The 19,944-nt window shown below is 41.8% G+C and overlaps 2 protein-coding genes across 6 annotated transcripts; both read left to right on the top strand.

Annotated features, from left to right (window-relative positions):
- The first annotated feature begins 177 nt into the window (after positions 1-177).
- On the top strand, positions 178-11,386 carry l3mbtl1b (L3MBTL histone methyl-lysine binding protein 1b). Of its 5 annotated transcripts, none has more exons than XM_038711513.1 (22): positions 178-544; positions 1,996-2,125; positions 2,467-2,662; positions 2,794-3,007; positions 3,107-3,236; positions 3,454-3,505; positions 4,848-4,942; positions 5,066-5,170; positions 5,291-5,426; positions 5,519-5,610; positions 5,735-5,886; positions 6,205-6,281; positions 6,680-6,765; positions 6,866-6,976; positions 7,070-7,184; positions 7,443-7,542; positions 8,007-8,201; positions 8,308-8,409; positions 8,502-8,566; positions 8,651-8,823; positions 9,095-9,157; positions 10,005-11,386. In XM_038711513.1, the coding sequence occupies exons 2-22, from the start codon at positions 2,015-2,017 to the stop codon at positions 10,131-10,133; spliced, it is 2,499 nt and encodes an 832-aa protein (XP_038567441.1). In that variant the 5' UTR covers positions 178-544; positions 1,996-2,014; the 3' UTR covers positions 10,134-11,386. The 5 variants fall into 5 exon arrangements, with proteins under 5 accessions (XP_038567441.1, XP_038567439.1, XP_038567440.1 ...); XM_038711511.1 differs by having other exon boundaries at positions 6,205-6,308; XM_038711512.1 differs by having other exon boundaries at positions 5,507-5,610.
- A 2,773-nt stretch (positions 11,387-14,159) lies between these two features.
- Positions 14,160-18,629, top strand: LOC119897650 (transmembrane protein 200B). The gene is made up of 2 exons (XM_038711508.1): positions 14,160-14,515; positions 15,130-18,629. The coding sequence occupies exon 2, from the start codon at positions 15,144-15,146 to the stop codon at positions 15,936-15,938; it is 795 nt and encodes a 264-aa protein (XP_038567436.1). The 5' UTR covers positions 14,160-14,515; positions 15,130-15,143; the 3' UTR covers positions 15,939-18,629.
- The last annotated feature ends 1,315 nt before the right edge of the window (positions 18,630-19,944 follow it).

Here is a 19,944-nt window from a genome sequence, read left to right as displayed (position 1 = left end):
AAAAACAAGCCAAACCCAGAGTCTGTGTGAAGCAACGCATTCTGGTTCGTGTTTGGTTAAAAAAATGTCACTTCGGGTGATTTTCCAGGCCTGAGTATTTAATCCTACAGTTAGCACCGGCTTGTAAACACCGGTTATCGCCTGTGCTCGGGAAGAATCTACACAGTTTGGCTGTTTGACGATGGTAGAGGGTTTAAAACTGGGGAGAAAACAGCTACTTTGAGCAGAAGGGAACCAACCGCTCCTCAACGTTTATGGAAGACACTGCGGTCTCTGCGCTCCGTTGATACACACTCGTACTTCTCCAGGGGAAATACTTATATGGCTGTTATGAGCAAATGGGAATATTAGCCCCAGCCTATCGGTAGATTCCTTGTATCGGCACCGAACTGAGTTTTGGGCGTGCTGTAAGTGCAAACAGGCCTGGTATTGACCACCGATAGTAAACTGAACTTTTCCGAGACCCAAAGTTGTCAGGCAGCGCATCTTACACGCATGCGCATCCTTCTATCCAGCTCTAAATAAGAGTTAAAACAGAAACGAGGTGAGTTCCATATTTTTAAAACAATACGGGCGTAAATACTAATTTATTGCTGTTAACAGTGGCGACTTTTGAAAAAGCGGCCTTCGTTTTGCTAATTAGCGTTAGTTCGCATTATTTCCACGCTGATTTAAAACGGCGATAATAAATCGTTTTTTTTTTCAAGTTTCTATTGAAGAAATGAATCAAGCAACACTGTTGAAGCTTGTAACAGTAACGCCGTGTTATTCCGAGTGTGCGTGATAGTGTGCGAAATATTGGCGTTTTGCTAAATGCGTTTTCCTATTGTTATTAACCGGGAAACTTATTTATTACAGATTGTCCTTAGCTGGCTGCATCCAGTCACAATGCTACGGCTAGCTGTCTAGCAATCCTCCGTTCAGCTGAACGGAGTGGAGCTAGCTGACTGTTAGCTTTATATCAGCGCTAGCTAGCAACCTGGTCTGACATTCCGTGACAAGGGGAAAGTGAAGAAAATAACCCGAGTGAAGGAAAACATCAAGTCAGGAAATTACACAGCAAGCAGTTGCTTTTGTTCAACGTGTAGCGGCTTTACATTATTTGTTTAAATGGGTAACTTGAGTAATTTACATAGTTTAAACGTGTTGGTGGCCTCTTCCTATGCTCCGCCATTTTGTATAAGACGAATGCTAATCATGGGCGCTCTTACATACACTTTATTTATGGCTAGAATAAAACTGAGGTATTAAGTGCAAAGTCAAACTTAATCAAGGTCCACCAGCTCGGGCTGTTGTTTACTTTTCGCATGGTTATAAACAGCATACAAACAGAAAATATCACCTTAATTCTGTGTTGAACATGCGTCAAGACCAAAACAATATACCGTAATATTCGTCGGAATAAAACGCTTTTAAGTTTGGCCAGTCAGTGCAGAAAACAGTGTTCTCTTTAAAATTGATAAACAAATGACCCTCTCAGTTGTTTATAACCAGGCAAACAGCCGGGTTTAAGAGATACTGTTAAAACAAGGAAAAGATGAACTTGTGTGGTTAACTTAAAGTTGAGGCATTTTTCCTCATGTTTGTCAGTGATCCTGATGAAGGTTCACTCGGATGGGGTCGTTTATGCACGTATTTCCCCGTTAGTTGACCAGCAAAACAATATTATTATTGACTGTGATGTGTGAAATCGAAATGCATGGTGTACCCTACAAGCCAGCACACACTCGCCATCTAGCGGTGATGTCGGACAATGCTGTTTACAAGTGCAGAAGCTGCATTTGTCGTTGGGAGCACTTTGCAGGTAAAACCATTCAGGGGGGCTGCTTCACTGTGATAATCACCCACAATCAACCCAACAGACGGAGAAAAATAAGATAATTTAAGTCAGAGATGTGAATATGTTTACTCAACCTCTGTTGTATTTTGCACATTTGCAACCTTTTTCTGTCAATTTATGACAATATCTTTCATTTGACTTTTATGTCTTTGCAGGGATATTGGCCGAGTGGGAATGACTGACACCCCACCCAGTGATGGCCCCTCCCAGGGAGCTGATTTTGACATTATGGGTGCTCTGGACTGGAAGGATGGTATTGCTACGCTGCCTGGTAGTGACATCAGGGTACGACATATGTGTTCCTGTCCAGGATACACATCCCATATTGTGTAAATGCTCGTGTTTCTGATCACACACACTCACATTCATGTTAGGTTAGGTTTGCTTTCATAGCAGAGGTAGGCCTTCCCACTGAAATTAATACCACCTCTGCTAACTTCATTAAAAAATGTTATTAAAGAAAACACTAACTTTCAGGGGAAAAGAGAGAGAGCTATTTCAAACTGAGTATGCCACATATTTAATGAGTGTAACTGTTTAGGTTGTCTACTACTCTACTGGGCTCAACAACTTCCTGGGAGAAACCCTGATGAGCATAACTGTTTTTTTCCCTGTGTCCCTTTCAGTTTCGCATGACAGAGTTTGCGACTCTTGAGATTGTCACAGACGTAGAGGTCAAAGGGCAGGAGGCACAGCCTAACTGTAAGACCTTGGACCCAGCGCAGTCACACACTCCCACCCCTCCACCAGAGGGCCAATCACAGACTGGCACAGCCACAGCTCCAGCCAATCACAGTCAGCCAGGATCTTCTCAAGCTAAAGGTATGACAGCACATTTAACCATCACAACACTGTCATTGGAAAAAAATGTAGTTTTTGCTTTTTCTGATCTTCCGATGTTTTGTATAGTGAAGATTCTCAGTTTCAGCCCTTGTTTCTGCCTTGTCCTCTAGCCCCCGGTCCTGTACTTCTGTCATTAGAGGAGGGCCCCAGTATGGAGGGCCCCAGTGTGGAGGTTGGTCCCAGTGTTGAGGTTGGCTCTAGCACAGACATGGGCCCAAATGGGGAGCTGTCAAGGTGCCGGGCCTGTGGTGGCCATGTTTCCCGGGATGCCCTCTTTCAGGGCAAATTCTGTAGCTCCATTTGTGCCCAGCCCTCTAGTGGCAGGTAAAATGACACATCTGACCTTCTCTTACACCTCTTTGTTGTCCTTCAGATTATTTTGTTTTGTTGTTTCATCACGAGTCAAATCTTTCTTTTCTGCAGATCGTCTCCAGGGGAAGCAAGGGAGAGTCAAGCAGTTGAGGGTGAGAGGCTGGGTAAACGTGTGCGCAAAAAGAGGAAGATCTATATGGATTCTGGTGATGAAGAGGAAGACAACCAAGAGGAACCAGAGGTAAGGAGCATGCTCTTTGTATTTGTCTCCACTGTCTTTCCCAAGCATTGGCTTGCTGTAATAACAAAGGTTTTCTAACAAAGTATCTTCTTCTGGAGTTTTTCTATTCTCACCGTTTCTCATCTTCTTTAAGTTGAGAAAACATGACAAGACAGGTAAGAAAAAAAGTTGATAGTTCTGATGATTAATGTGTTCTTTTGTGTCACCTTTTTTGTAGGAAAAAGCCAAGACTACCAAAGGAAGAAGAGGTGCAAAAATTGCCAAACTGGGTATGTTAGACTGCTGCTAGACATGCTGTTTCTAAATCCCATTAAAATCTTTAAATCTTTAACCTCTTGTCCTCTGATAAATCAAATTTTGTTAAAATGTTTGAATATAAGTCAAATTTTTTCATTGGCATTTGAATTGACATCTTCAAATATCTTAACTCTAATGTATGAAACTTATAGGCATCCTGTGTCTGTAGTGTGAGACAAGACAAGAATGAATGAGAGTTTGTGTTAATTGGGTATCTGTAGGTTATATCAATATTATGAGCAAGTGTTTACATATAGAGTAATACATCAGAACATTTTTTACTAGGGATGCACCGAAATGAAAATTCTTGGCCGAAGCTGAATATAATGAAACAATTTTGCCGAATACTGAACAAGTACATTCACATTTTTTCCACTTATTTTGCTATTTTTCTTTCCATTGCATAAAATAAATAGTCAAAATGTGCTTTTTACTTAGTGTTTCCCACAGGATTTGGAGAGACTATGCTGGGTGGGTCCAAGGCCCGAGAGGGTCCGGTAAAATAAATTACATGTGTCCATTTACTTTTAATGGACACATGTAATATATTTTATACTTTCTATGAATATAATCCAATTAATCTTATTTCCATCGTGTATAGACACCTTATTTTGAAAACTGGACGTTGTCACATGTGTATCCTCACGCTAAATGCAACAAGTCCAACCCAATTTGATAAATAATGTTGTATGTAGTTCTTATATCGCATAACATGAAGACTTCACAACCTCTCTTCAGGTAGGACTCTCATACTGCAACACTTGTCTTTGTAAAGAGAGAAAATGACAGGATAAAGTCACTAACCTGCCTGTCAGCTCGCTCTGGTCCGTTGCAGTTACCATAAAGGCTGAAGTACGTGTGCACTCCAAATGTAGGTGCGGCTAGCTCAATTGCTTCAAAGCAGGTCAGATTGTCTGTCGTCTTTTCTAAGAACTCAGCCACAGATGGTGTGGATGTTCTAGGAGACAATTCAGCAGAACAGTGTCTGCAAACAACAATTTTTGCGTATTTCTCAGACACTTTAAAATGCTTCCACACTGCCGACATGTCAACGTAATTGACTTATTAGGCCAAACACCGAAAGGGCTTTTAAAAAATATTTTCAGCCGATGAATTTCGGTGGCTGAACATTCGGTGCATCCCTATTTTTGACTCCTAATTATCTTGTTATATGAACTTCTAAATCACGGTTTAAGAAATGCTGATTCTAATAAAATAACTCAAATATGCTGCTGTATGTTTCTCATGAATGGTATGAGCGGACATCCCCAGCTACAGTACATAATACTTTGTATTTTTTTGCCCAATCCTCAGTGACCGCCCCACCCAATAAGAAACGGGCATGGAGCTGGCCTGCTTACTTGGAAGAGGAGAGGGCCATTGCTGCTCCTGTTAAACTGTTCAAAGAGGTATCCCCCCCCCGTATTCACTTGCCAATTTGATATATTTTTAAGCATAACCAGATGGTTTAGTTTATTTGGTCTCAGATAAGGAAAATCATGCCTGTGCTTTGTTGTGCATTTGTCTTGCAGCACCAGTCGTTTCCTCAGAGCAGGAACAGTTTTAAGGTGGGGATGAAGCTGGAGGGTTTGGACCCTTCTCATCCATCTCTGTTCTGTGTACTCACTGTTGCAGAGGTACTAGTGCTAGTAGTTCCTTTTTTTTTTGTGGTTTTGGTTCAACAACAGACCATTTATACGTATCTTTATTCTTGTGCATAATTAAGAATTTCACTCATATGTCCCTTTGCCTCTCAGATCCAAGGCTACAGGGTTAGGCTTCACTTTGATGGTTACCCAGAATGCTACGACTTCTGGGCCAACGCCGACTCGTGGGATTTGAAACCAGCTGGCTGGTGTGAGAAGAATGGACACAAGTTATTGTTGCCTAAAGGTAGACGCACATTCTTGCGCACACACACACACAGACTGACACTTTTATCCATGATTTTCCACACACCCTTCCTGAGTAAGTTTCTCTTGTAGGTTGTAAGGATGGCGAGTTTAATTGGAGCATGTATGTGAAGAACTGCAGGGGTCAACTGGCCCCAAAACACCTTTTCAAGAGCCTCAACACAGTGAGTACTAAGCACACGTAATCTGTGTACTACAAAGCCATTGGATTGTCCTTAAATTGAGGGTTTGTATATGCTAAATGTGTACCTTTTTTTTAAAAAGAAAATTTTTTTTATTTTATTTTAGTCTGTGACTCCGTCTGGATTTAGAGCAGGGATGAAGCTGGAAGCTGTCGACAGGAAGAATCCGTCATTGATCTGTGTAGCAACCATTGCTGCTGTTGTTGACAACCGACTGCTCGTTCATTTTGACAACTGGGATGACACATATGATTATTGGTAAGAGCAAGAACGTGTATGACCTAAAGATATTCCCCAGTCCACTTGAAGGACTGCTGACAGCAGTGAAATATGAGCACGGTGCCTGTGTACTTCAGTTATGGAGAGTATGGAAATGTATTGGAAATTAATATGATAAGGTCTTGGAAACTGGACAGAAAGTCTGGAAAAGTTGGACAGGCGTACATATCTTCTTTCTGGAATACAACATTTGAAAAAAATCTACACATTTGTATCATTCAATATTTGTTGGAAAACCCCAAGTTTTTGTTGTGTTCCTATTTACACAGTCATTGTTTTTTTATTTTTTTTGTCAAGGTGTGACGCTAGCAGTCCATACATCCATCCTGTGGGGTTCTGTGAAGAGGCTGAGCTAACTCTGACCACTCCAGCTGGTAAGACACAGACCAAGACACACGTGGGTCAGTATAAACTATTTTAATTTACAGTAGGGACCAAATACTGCAGAATATAATATCAGAGTTAAATGCTAATAATAAAATTAGATTCTGCTGATTAAGCTGATAAAATGATTGTTTACTTGTGCCAATCAATGTATTTTTCTATATAAAGTGTTCTGTATTTCTTAAATGTAAAATTGATTTAAATAATTAATTCTAAAATGAAGTACTTAAATGGTGAAATGCATGCTGCTTTCAGTTCCTGTGGATGTCCATATTGTCAAAAGTTTTTGATCCACAGGACGTGTGTCACAAGACTGAAATGTCTGTGTGATGGTGTGGTCTGTGTTCAGTGGTTGATGGAGCTAATGAGTCTTTATTCCCTCTCTCAGAATATAAGCAACCCAAGAGTTTCTCGTGGGAGAAATACCTGGAAGAGACGGGCACACAGGCTGCTCCAGCTCGGGCTTTCAAACCTGTACGATTCTCACACAAACACACACACAAATATATATAACATACAGTAAACAATAGTAGTCTATATAGTCATGTGATTTTTGATCTTCCTGTGTTTGCAGCGACCTCCACATGGCTTCCAGATTGGGATGAAAGTGGAAGCTGTCGACAAGAGGAACCCCATGCTCATCCGTGTTGCAACTATAGCAGACACAGAGGAGCACAGACTAAAGGTACAAGATGTCTCCTCGTCAAGATGTGTTTTGACTTGCTCTGTGCTTATGTTGGGTCTAACTTGCTGTCGTCGTCCCCTTCCCCTCTCATAGATTCATTTTGATGGCTGGAGTTCAGAGTATGATTACTGGGTGGAGACGGACTGCCCCGATCTGCATCCTGTAGGGTGGTGTCAAAAAACTGGACACCCACTGCAATACCCTAACGGTGAGAGGCACTCTTCCTGTTTGTCCTGCCTGACATTCAGTGAGACCAGTCAATGTTTCTTAGGAGAAGGATCCAAAATAGTAATTTCAACAGATGAGTCAGCACAGTTTGTCTCTGCCCTAATTTAACTTCTGGACGTGTTGGTGGGAGGATCCTGTAATGAATTAAAAAATGGAAAGGGTCTTGCAGTTGTTTGCATAGTTTTATTAACACTACATTTTGTGTGTGTGTGTGTGTGTGTGTGTGTGTGTGTTTCAGGCTCCAGTGATTTATTAACTGCCCCAGGACAAGGATGTCCTACCCCAGGATGCAACGGGGTTGGCCACATCAGAGGACCTCGCTATGGAACCCACTACACGTTAGTAGCATGTATTCACGCATATTCCTGTCTCTCTTTTTACTTTGCACTTAACCTTTGGTGTCATACTTTTTACAACCTAAATGCTGTTCAAAGCTCTATGATAACCTATTTTCTTCTCCATTTTTGCTGCATCCTATCACTGTTGCTGAAATAGCACATTTATTACAATAATTTAATTTCATCATATTTTTTTTACCAATGTCTGGGGACTGTGTATGTAAGTACAGGAGGAGAAACAAGAGTCTCAGTGTTCTTAAATGTCATTTATACTTGTGTGGGCTGCCCGCAATGTAAATGTGTCGCGTGTGTGGGAGTTTTGAGTCCTTAAGGTGATTCTTTAGCTGCTTTTTTCCTTCCTATTTGTTGTAACCTGTTAATTTGCAGAGCATCAAAAGTAAAAAACAAAAACGTCTCATTCACGGTTTGTTTTAAGTAAAGTTCGTGTGTCTTTGCTTGTGCAGTCAGGTGAGCTGTCCGTACTCGGAGATGAATCTCAACAAGGAGGGCTTGCTGCCAGATCGGCTCAGTGGAGAACGACCTCTCGCCCTCAGCGGACCTCATCCTCGCGGGCGACGCCCCGATCCTCACACAAACGCTACCACACAGATTTCCTCAACGGCAGACCAGCCGGACGGCGCTGAAGACTCCCAGAACAGGTTTGCTGCTGAACACAATACACTCCCAAGAGAACTCCTACCAGTGTTTTGCATGCAACTCTATCCAGTGGTCTGGTACCTGAGAGCGGGTTATCTGTGTTGCTAGGAAACCGGTGACAGTGGAAACTGAGCGTTCAGGCCGCAACAGTCAGCCCGAGCCACCGGGTGGAGCTAGTGAGCAGAGCCACAATGGAACAAGGCCTAAACGGTACAGTCATGAAACCAGCACACGGTCACTGCTGAAGATGTTCTCCCATATTACAGAGTAACCTCTAACTTGCATGTCGTTGTTTTCTTCAGGACTGCTCCAGTTCCTAAATACCTGAAAATGCACTACGTTAAAGAGGAGATTGGCGATAGTAAAGGTGTGTGTGAATGTAAAAATAAGATGAGACAGAGCATTTAACAGCCTCACTCCCACTGACTCTCTTCCTCTTTCCTTTCCTCAGCCTCTCCAGACGCCATCTCTCTTCAGCAGGCCCTCCACGAGTCTGTGTTTTCCCCCGGCATCTCTGCCTCCCCCCCCCACCGGGTGGCTCTCTGCTGGGACAAACACTGCCAGCTGCTGCCTGAGGTCCTGGGGCTGACTGCCAAGAGAGTGGCCACTTGGAGCGCTGAGGAGGTCAGACATGCTTACACACTCACACTGTGCCAGCACATGAAAAGCACACATACTCCGCACTCACTCATCCAACATGAAGGCATCGTGTTGTTCAGGGGAAAGTGCAACTGTGCCTGAATATTCAAGGAGGGTGTGAGCTTGACAGCTGAGGTTCAATAAAGGCATACAATGCCCGTTTATTAGTAGGTTAACTTTTATCGATTGATACATCCTGTGTTTGGTGGCCTGTCTGTAGCTTTTTGCTGTAAATTTGTTTTTCTTTGTTCATCAGGTGGCCAGTTTTGTCAAAGGACTCCCAGGATGTAAAGAACATGCTGCTACATTTAAAACAGAGGTAAGACATACTTTATTAGTAACACTTCAACTGCAAAACAGGACTTTAACCTACTGACAAATTCAACAAATGATTACTTTCATTAATTAGTAACAAAGATTATTATTTGGTCTAAAATGTAGATGTGAGCTGGTACCTGCATTTTACAGGCAGTTATTAAAGATGCTTTATTTCCGTTCAGTACTTCTGTCCTTCTGGCATTCAACAAATCAGTTGTCCTAGTCCTAATTGTCTAGCAAACTATGTTTGACCAAAATCAGTTTTCTGATCCATCTGTCTTATTTGATATATCAGACAATAACAAGCAATAAAAGCTTTATGTTAACAACAACTTAACCCACTGATTATGCATTTGAAAATATATGGGAAGAAACATATTTAACTTTTTGTGTGTGTAATGCATGGGTGCTAGATCTTCACAGCCAATGCATAAGGGATACACACGCAGGTGGCAGCATTACAGAAACACTGCCTTAATCAATTCAGTGTTTATGTATGCGTCGTCTGGTGTCTGACATACAGCACACGGAAAAATGGCCCAAAATATCTGTGCACACAGTGAATAGTTTAAAAAAATGAATATGCAGACTTTTTAGTTGCCTTAGTATGTCTGCTGTTTTGTATGAGGATTTAATAAACCTTTGATTTATTAAAAGCAGACTGACAACTAGCTGGTGAAACAAAGTGAAGCATTCGGCAGCTAAAGAGCCAGCAGTTGGTAGAGACCAAGAAGAGAGTGAACATTTAACTTGACACAAACATGACTCCAAATGAAAGATAATGTTGCTCCATAACTGCTGGATCTGCTCCTTTTTTCTTTTTCTTTTTTTTTCTTTTTTTTTTTTAGCAAATAGATGGCGAGGCGTTCCTGCTGCTCACCCAAGCGGACATTGTCAAGATTCTGTCAATCAAGTTAGGACCCGCCCTGAAGATCTACAACTCTATCCTCATGCTGAAGAACGCAGACGAAGAGTAAGGATTCCCTGGCTCTCCTCAGCGGTGTCGAACTCTGCGACGCTACAGCTACACAAGAGAAACAAGTGGAAGCTGTCATCTCGAAAAACGTCCTATCTCCCTCCCCCTCCTCCTCTTCACTGAATGGACAACATTCATCAACCTGAGGGAGACTTTTACAAGATACCATGCAGATTCTTCAACTTATAACGTGTTTGTTTACCGAATCATATAAAACAAAAAAACTACCGGCACCTTCAATGCTTCTTCACATTGTACAGTTTATGGATTTAGTGTCATGGTTCTGTTGCATTTTCTGTTTTTGTTTCGTAACTGTAATGGTGCTTCAGCTCAGATTTGATGGAACAAGTGTCTTTGTGCTTTGTTGCTTTTTACTTGGCAAGAGTTTTGTTTTTTATTTAATTTTTTTTTAAGCTGCAAAATACAATCGAGAGGTGGTGAGAGGTTTTTAAAATGTGAAACCCAGTGGAGCAGAAGCACTATGTAGTTCAGCCTTCTTCCTCTAGATGGAGAAAGCGGGTCACTCCACAGGCCCAAAGGCAAGAGAGTTTGTTTAATTTGGAGTTGGCTGAGGCTTTGACTGAAGGGGGGGGGGTAAAAACTTTGTGTGTGTGTGTGTGCGCGCAAGTGTGACTAAGTGTGTTTGAGAAATGAGGATGTAATTTCCCACCAGCCCTTGTGTGTTGCTTCTCTGGTCAGATGATTTAGCAGGGCTAAGGGCTAAATGTTAAATCACAGAAACTCGCAGTCTTTTAAGGTGGAACGAGACAATGAAACAGCTCTGTTCTTCTCTATCTGCGATTTTTATGGGCAACGGCAAATGAATATGAATGTTAAAAAAAACAGCTTTTAGTTGTTTTGTTGATATTAATGATCTTGTTTGATTTAAAAACCTTTGTCAGTCATATTGTAAATAGTATACAGCTACAAATGGACTGTCCTTGCCCCTAACAGTTTACTCCTGCTTGGTTATGCAAAGGCTTGACTTCTGTCTACAGGGAAGGACAACATGACAGCGAAGTGAAAAATACGAGCCTCAATTCATACGTGGATCTTGAGAAGAAAAAAACAAACATTGTCAGTGTCTTTGTAAATCAGCGTGTACTTTTCAGCAAGTTGGAATGTGTACATCAGCAACTGTTTATATGCAAACAGCTTTTATTTATGTATTCTAATTTAAGGAGTAATGGTACGCTGTTCTGGCTCCGAGGTGGCTGTTTGATGGAGTGGGTAAAATAAATGAGATGCACACTGCCTGCTGTCCTCATTTGACCTCAGTCATTTCACTACACACACACACACACACACACACACACATCTAAACTTGTGGTCTTTATCTGTACATTCTTGTTTTTTTCTTATTTGCAATGGTGGAATACACATGACTTCAATTACTCTACCTAATACAATTTTGAGGTACAGTAGTTTGACAAAACAATCCCAAATCAAGGTATACCTACTAGCTTTTTCTGGAGCTTTTAGCCATGTCATGGACTTCAACGGCAGCTGGAGTTTCCTCAGTTTTCCTGATGATCTGTGACCTGTGAGCTCAGTAGCAGTCACTTCACTTTTAGGATACGTTGGCCTAAAAGTTAAGCATGAAAGCGAGTGGAGGAAGGTAGATACATTCACTCAGATACTGCACTTATTTTGAGGTACTTGCAGTTTATTTGAGTATTTCTATTTTATTCCTGTTTATACTTCTACCACCCTACAATTCAAAGGGAAATATTTCACTTTTTGCACCATCAGTATCTTTTTAAAGATAAAACCAGTTGTTCCCAACCTTTTTGGCTCGTGACCTTTTACAAAAACACAGTGTCAGATGTGTATGAGTTGTTAGCAGTTAGCAGAGAGATTCCTCTCTACAACTTGTACAGTGGTTTCATTTAGGCCTAAAGAAGTAAAATGATCAAATGTTCCACTTTAAAAAGCAAAGATTACAGAAAAAATAAATTCAAAATGTTTTTAATTCTTTACTATTCCATTAATTAAAATGTTTAGAATGCTGTTTTGGTACTTTTATTTCAAGTAAACGATCTGACCCAGATGCAAATAGGCAACACTAACCCACATACTAGCATGCTGTGTGGGCCATATCTGCATGCAATACACTGTAGATCACCTTAAAACCACCATGCTGTGGGTTGGCTACACCTGGCCTCTAAGCAACAGGCTGAAACTCCAAATGCTGGCTAGTTGTACAATATCTGTCACTTTTAGGATGCGTTGGCTTAAAAGTTAAGCATGAAAGCGAGTGGAGGAAGGTAGATACATTCACTCAAATACTGCACTTATTTTGAGGTACTTGCAGTTTATTTGAGTATTTCTATTTTATTCCTGTTTATACTTCTACTACCCTACAATTCAAAGGGAAATATTTCACTTTTTGCACCATCAGTATCTTTTGAAAGATAAAACCAGTTGTTCCCAACCTTTTTGGCTCGTGACCTTTTACAAAAACACAGTGTCAGATGTGTATGAGTTGTTAGCAGTTAGCAGAGAGATTCCTCTCTACAACTTGTACAGTGGTTTCATTTAGGCCTAAAGAAGTAAAATGATCAAATGTTCCACTTTAAAAAGCAAAGATTACAGAAAAAATAAATTCAAAATGTTTTTAATTCTTTACTATTCCATTAATTAAAATGTTTAGAATGCTGTTTTGGTACTTTTATTTCAAGTTTAAAAAAACATGTATGAAAACTGATGCAGCAGAATCAGAGACATCAGCTTTTTTTATCTCATTCACCAATAAGCACCCCCTCCATGTTGAGTTTGAGCTGCTCCCTTCAGGACGACGATACAGAGCGTCTCTGGCAAACAGGAATATCTATAAGCGATCTTTTATACTTTATCTTTTATATGCAATAAATTTAATGAATAAACTGCACTAATTGGTATTTTTCTGTACAGAAAGTATATTGTACACAGTGTGTATGGGATAAACTGCAATTATGTGATGTGATGGGCGGAGAGATGTACGGCACTGATGTGATATGATGTTGGTATGTTTATATATGTTCATGTTTGTATAGTCATGTTTTTAGAGGTCTGGTGAGACCAAAGACAATTTTCCAGCCTTGGCTGGACAATAAAGTGGTATTCTATTCTATTATCCAACGAAGGTTAAAATCAAGGGCAACTGGACTTGGTTGAAGATACTTCTTCAGTTCTTCAGTTCAGAACTGAAGAAGTCCTTTGGATGAGGGACGAAACGTCTTCCAGTATCTTCAACCAAGTCCAGTTGCCCTTGATTTTAACCTTCGTTGGATAACTATGACCTGGATGACTGAGAATCTTCATAGACATTCTATTCTATTCTATACATTCATCAAAACTGGCGCCTACATAACCCACAATACAACTCCATTACCAACAGTTTGGTCAGAGATTCAGATGTGTTATGTAGCCTCCAGCCATTAGCCTCAACCAGAGATGAGGAGCTGGATATGGAGGTATGGTAAGCTCACTTCTTTCTAACCCCCCTCCCCCCCGCACCCCGGATCTTTTCCATTTTCAAAAGAATTTCTCAGCCCCAACTGTCTCAAGCTACATCACATGAGGGAATTTATCAGACATAGCACTGCTTCCCCTGGAGCCACTGAAGGCTTTTATTACTTTTTGTCACATGTACAGGTGTAAGTACTCCCCAAGACATGCAAACAGACTTGGAGTGTACAATCGATGGAGTTCCCCTTTAAGCAAAATTCAAGCATCTGCTAATTAACCATAATGGCTGCCTGGAATTCTGGTCAAATCATGTGTTTCAAAATAGTCAGCAAAACTCTTGTGTTCAGGATTTGTAGCTGAGATATATATAGTAAGGTCCTTTCAGTAAATGGTATAATAATAATAGTATATATCTATATTTTTGACATTGTTGGGCTATGCATTTCTAATAGAGGAAGGCGGCTGCTTCTTCACTTACTTCTATGCTGGTGATCACTAAGAATAACTGGGCTCACCGTGGGACTGGCCTGGACTAGCCACAGATTCCCACGACCCCTCCTCTACACAGACACACATACACAGAAAGAGAGAGTAATCCAAACACAGGCTGCATAGGCGCACAAGCAGCGAGGAGACACAGAGAGGCAGAGCGGCTTTGCACCACTTTTACTAAGACTGCTATTTACTATAAAAGCTACATTTTCAGGCTCTGCAGCGCTCGCTGCTGCGCCCCACATTGGCTCACACAGCCAAGCCAAGGATGAAAAAAACGTCTTAATCTGAGGAGGAATTAGGTGAAAGTGTGGATTTAACCGCGAGTCAAAGTGGTGGAGAAGGCACACGGAGGAGTGGGAGGAATAACTCAACTCAGGGTTATTTATTTTGATAATGCCGAGGAGCCAGTTTCTGCTTCGGATTTACGTCCAAAACAAGGCAAGTACTCAATCTGCTTCTATCCTGACTGCGTTATTAGTAACCGGACAGTGAACTGCAGTAAATTACTGTAGTCTGCAACAGTGCTGTCGCGCACCATAAATTAAAATATAGGCATTAAAAATGCATGCGTAAGAGCACTTATGAAACATGACTTGATAGGCAATGTAGCCTAACATCTCCGCTTGCGTCCTGTTGAATCACCCGTTGTGTTCACTTGCCTCGGGGGGGGCAAGTGAACACAACGGGTGATGAGTTCGGTGTAGTAACTCCTTATTCATGACTGCAGCGACATTGTGAAGTGAAATCACAAGGTCCTGAAAGGGGTCAGTCGCTTTTACTCCCATGATGATGAATGAGTCGTTCAGTGTCAGTTCAGTCGGAGGGGCTGCTGCGGGGTAGAGCAGAAAGTGGCTCCACAGAGACACCGGAGGAGCTGCAGAAGGGTTGGCATCTCATTAACTCGGCCACATGTCTTATTAAAGCAGCTGTTTCCTGTTCTGTGCAACAGCAGAGTAAACTATCTTCTCTCCCTCTCATGCAACACTTTCTGGCTTAATCCTTGCATTTCTTGCTTTTTGTCCTCTCTTCTGCATCTTCTTCTATCTGTTCAGTCTGAAGCCAGAGGATGACTGCAGCCAGTTCTGTCTGCAGCCCCGCCTCCTCCCACTCCACCCAGTCATCACCTGTCTGCCTCTCAGCATGGCGTAGACACCTGAGGAAAGGCAGAGCCCTCCAAACCAAACTGCACCTGCGTTCTGCACCAGGCGTGTGGCTAATGCTGGGTGTAGTGGTGGTTTTGGTGGGGATGAGTGTCGCGGTGGCGGGCTACGTATCCACAGCCCCAAAGCCCGTGGCTGGCCGAGGCAGCACCCACGTTGAGAGGATGAAACTGGCCGGGCCCATGGTCATGGGTGTGGGCCTGTTCATCTTCATCTGCGCCGCCACGCTGCTGTACGAGAACCGGGACCTGGAAGTCCTCAGGCGAGAGACACCTGATGACCTTGAGGATCTGAAGGGAGGAAGCGGCTGGGAGGATTCGCAGGAGCAGCCCAGCTTCAGCTGTCAGGAGCAGTGGGAGTGTAAAGATGGAGAGCAGGGATGCTGGACCACTCCGGCCCACACACTCCCCCTCTCAAACCAGAACTATGGTCCTCCTCCTCACAGACAGAACATCACCAGCAGACCATCACCGCCGCTTTCTTTAGGTGCAGGAGGTAGAGATAAAGAGGAGGAGGAGGAGGAAGAGGAGAAGGAGGGAAGATCAACCGTGCTGGCCCGAGTTCTGCACCACCAGGAGCCAACTCCTCAGCCTGCCTCCCCCTGCCCCTCAATCGCTAAGACCTCTGTCTCCTCAGACTCTTGCAACTCAAGTGAAATCAACTTCAACATACGGACAGGCACTCCTCTGCCTCAACAGTGAACCCGCTACTGGTTCAACTTCTACTGTCTCATAAAGTATGCATGATGAGAGAGATTTGAACGCATCACGTGCAGACACACACGGAAGACAAGACTATGCATTCCTCAATAAACAGATGAAATGTTTGTTGGTATGTTTTAGTGCCTCCGAGTGGCGCAGTGGCTCTGAGTCACTGTCTGTGAAGGGTGTTTTTGTCCTACATCGTTCTCTGACTCACCCACATTTGAAAGATTGGAGCTATGCTGTTTGATGTCAACTCACCATCTTGTCGTCTTTGAACTCGCCCATGCCCGAAATCCCTAAAGACACTGCTTGTTTGACCATATTTGGACTTGAGGAGGATTCCTGAAAACTTATTTGGGTGCTTTGACACACTCGTTCCCGCTCTCTCCTCCTCTCTCTCTCTCCCTGCAGAGGAACAGTGTTTGCATTTGCTTGCTGGAGAGGTTCGGTTAAGAGGATGAGCCAGATTAAGTCTCAAATGAGTCTTTATCTAATCTCACACATACTGTAATCTGCTCTTTATCTGAGAAAATTGTGTCTCTGTATAAACAAGAGGAGCGCGCAAGGCCACGCTCCACTCACCCAACACCTACAGCCACGCTATAAATACCAGCTGGTGTTCTGTACACATGAGTTTCAGTTATTTACTGTAATTCAACCTTTTTTTTTTATTCACAGTGTCAGCCGTTCACTTGTTCACCTAGCGAGTGTTGTGAGGAGAGATCCTAAATGGTATCAGTCAGTGTGGATAGAAAAAAAAAAGAGCAATGAGTTCCAAAAAAACAAAAATAACAGCAAAATCTGGTGAGGCTGTTATGAGTTATTCCTGACGCAGCTTAACTGAGAAAAGTGGTCCTGTGAGTCGTGTAACTGAAGCTTCACTCTCCCACCATCCCCGACCTTTCATCTCCTCTCCCTCTTCATCATCTGATTCCTACGCTTTATTCAAATAGTCCATTCCCCCATCTCAGTCCTTGGCTTGTGCAAAACAGCAAAAGTGTGGAGAAAACAGAGTAAATGTTGTCGGGCCCAACTGAGCAAAAGCGAGCCTGTTTGAACAAGCTGAGAGGTAAAGGGGGTAGGATTTTTAATTATCGCCAGCATTTTCTCCTCCAGCCTCTAATTACACAGGGGATCAGTCTGAGGGTTTTTATAGGTGCTTTAGGACTGCGGAGTATTTCCTTGTTGTTTGGGCCCATGCTGGGATCCTGCCATCCAGATGACGACTGAGACTGAAGTGTACAGTAATTTGCAGCCACACATTTCACTCACTAAAAGCAGCACCCATATCTCTCTCTCACACACACAGCCTCAGCAGAGAGGGCTTGTTGGGAAGATGTGTCTGAATCTTGCAACAAGCTGCAAGCAGCCTCCTGCGCACTTATCGCTCAGAAAAGCAGCCCTCGCCGCACTCTCACACATACACGAGTCCTTCTCGATGTCAGATGCTCTGACGTGTTTGCATTCTGAAGGAAAGATGCTGGATTGTAGAGCTGCAACTAGACATTATTTTCATTGCAGATTAATCTGCAGGTTATTTTCTCAATTGCATATTGTCAAATCTTTTTGTCTACACACTCTTTTTGTCTGCCAGCTTCTTTAGTTACACGCAGCTAAAACTAATGTATTCTAATAAAACGCAATAAATCCTACCTTCATAATGTTCAATTTCTAGAGGTTTTATGATCATGTTAGACGCTGCAGTTTGTAGTGCTGTTTGATTGTATTGCGTTATACTCACCGTGTTTCTAAATTTTTGTCAGTGAGGCTAAATAACACCAACACCTCTCTACATAATGTAACACAAGTTACATGCTCCAAAATGTATAAAAATGTAAGATTATAGTGAAAAAATAGAGAAAAATAAGTCATTCATTTGCTTCAAATTGCAAACAACAGTCCAAAACTCAAACATACTCAGTTTAGTATCATATAAGACAAAAAGAAGCAACCAAACTAGCAAATGTTTGGCATTGCTGCTGAAAAAAAATGACTCAAATGATTACTAAGTGTTTCATCTCTGCTCTGATTTACTGGCCGTTAATCCTGGAATTGAGATTAAATTGACATGTGAAATGTCTTTGAATCTGACACCAAACACGCGCATGCAAGCAGCACTGCAGCAACACAGAATACAACAAGTCTTTGAGGTTTCTCATGCGTACATCAGTGTGTATGTGTGTGTGAGACAATGCCATTACATAATTCAGCAACACACATTTTTTGCTGCATTGAGAATATAACTGAATCGAATTCCCCCCTCTGAGAGATTAGTGCGTGTGTGTGTTGATACATATCTGAGGAGACGGATGGGAGACTGTAAGCTGCTTAAACCATGCGCTGAGTCAGGATGCATGCAATTTCTCTGTTCCTTAAGAGAGAGAGAAGCTATGATCAACATGTTTTGGTATAAGATATATGAGTGACTGAGGATTAACCAGCCTGAAAGATACCGGTTTAAAAAACTGTCTAACTCAAAGACTTCACCTGTTACAGCAGGAAAAGGGATTCTGTTAAGGTGTCTTTGTAAAAAGTGAGAGGCATCAGCTGGATGTTTTCCGCCACCCCTGTCTACATCTGGCATTCAGTTTTTCATCAAAACAAAGGGATGAGTTACCAGCCTGGTTTTCTATGTAACCTTCACGCTGTATCTTCTGTTACAACAGCTAATAAACCAAATGACATTTCAAGCTCCACCTCCTCTTCTCTCACAGGCCTTACCAATCCAGGTGTGGTTTGTAATTTGCAACAAAACTCCCCTTGTTTGATCATCCGCAGCCTTTCAGCAGCTGTGATTGGTGCAGGACAAATAGCAAGGTGCATTCCTGACTAATCCAATTTCATCCCTGCTTCCGGTCTCCTCTGCAGTCCGAATGGTGCAGTCAGTGGAAGCAAAATCCCGCTCAAAATGAAAGGACTAATAGTCTGTGTTTTTGCCATCATGATGCTCACACCTGCTCAAGGTAATATGGCGTAGTAACTTGATTTCTAGTAGGTGTAGACCAAACAGTATCTTCTGTACAACCCTTGAAACAACTGGGCATAGAAATGTTATCATTTCTGGTTGATAGTTATTCATAAGTTACAGATTCTTACTTCTACCTATAAGGATTTGATTAATATTGAATATATATATATATATATATATATATATATATATAAATAATATAATATAATATGTGTGTGTGTGTGTGTGTATTTAGTAGCCCACTTAATTAGTGAAATATGAGACTATAGCCCTGCAATAAATTAGGACTACAACTAACAATCTAGTAATTTGGTTTACAAAACATCAGAAAATAGCATTAAAAGTCCATCTTCCCAGAATTTAAGGTGACATCTTCTAATGTCTAGTTTTGTCTAACCCCCCCCCCCCCAAAATTGAATTTACTATAACATAAGACAAGGAAATGCAGCAAATCTCCACATTTAAGAAGCCAGGACCATCAAATGATTGGCTTTTTTTTTTTGCTTGAAAATTTGAAGATTATTCAATTGATAATTGCCGATATATTTTCTGTCAATGCAAAAATCGTAAAAAAGTACTGCAGTAAATCCTACTTTCATTAAGGTTATAATCTTCAGTTTTTGTTTTTCATTGTTTTAAAATAAGTGTTAATTCCACTGTATGGTCATTTTGGAAGCGGCAATTTTATCTACCCTCACTGATTTAAATGGGGTGAAGAAAATATTAGAAACACAGTTCAACAGCACCACAAGATACATTCTCCAAAACGTCCATACGGTTGAACAACACATCCCTAAAACAGTTTCAACAAACACTGAACATGATAAACGAGGGAAGGATTTATTGCAGGGCTGTTGTATTAGACTGCACTGGCTAGACACAACTAATGAATTGGCAGCTATATAGGGTATAGCTTTAGTAAGCCTGTACTCTCCTCACGGTGAACTCAACCTCACTACTCTTTAGCCTGCACGTTTCACCTGAGCTAGCACTAGCTAACAAGATGAGAGGGGATAAGGACTGTGAGTCTCACTG

The sequence above is a fragment of the Micropterus salmoides genome, unplaced genomic scaffold, assembly GCF_014851395.1.
Source record: "Micropterus salmoides isolate LMB-PRFRI ecotype aquatic unplaced genomic scaffold, ASM1485139v1 Ms_hic_scaffold_11, whole genome shotgun sequence".
In the NCBI taxonomy this organism is placed as follows: Eukaryota; Metazoa; Chordata; class Actinopteri; order Centrarchiformes; family Centrarchidae; genus Micropterus; species Micropterus salmoides.
Note: the sequence above shows the minus strand (reverse complement) of the source record. Positions and strands in the feature narration are given on the sequence as shown.

Excerpts from the sequence above, each read along its gene's own strand:
- l3mbtl1b (XM_038711509.1), top strand. The coding sequence starts at position 2,015 with ATGACTGACACCCCACCCAGTGATGGCCCCTCCCAGGGAGCTGATTTT. Across the intron at positions 3,008-3,106 it reads GCCCAGCCCTCTAGTGGCAG|ATCGTCTCCAGGGGAAGCAA; the intron begins GTAAAATGACAC and ends TCTTTTCTGCAG. Across the intron at positions 8,567-8,650 it reads GGAGATTGGCGATAGTAAAG|CCTCTCCAGACGCCATCTCT; the intron begins GTGTGTGTGAAT and ends TCCTTTCCTCAG.
- LOC119897650 (XM_038711508.1), top strand. The coding sequence starts at position 15,144 with ATGACTGCAGCCAGTTCTGTCTGCAGCCCCGCCTCCTCCCACTCCACC.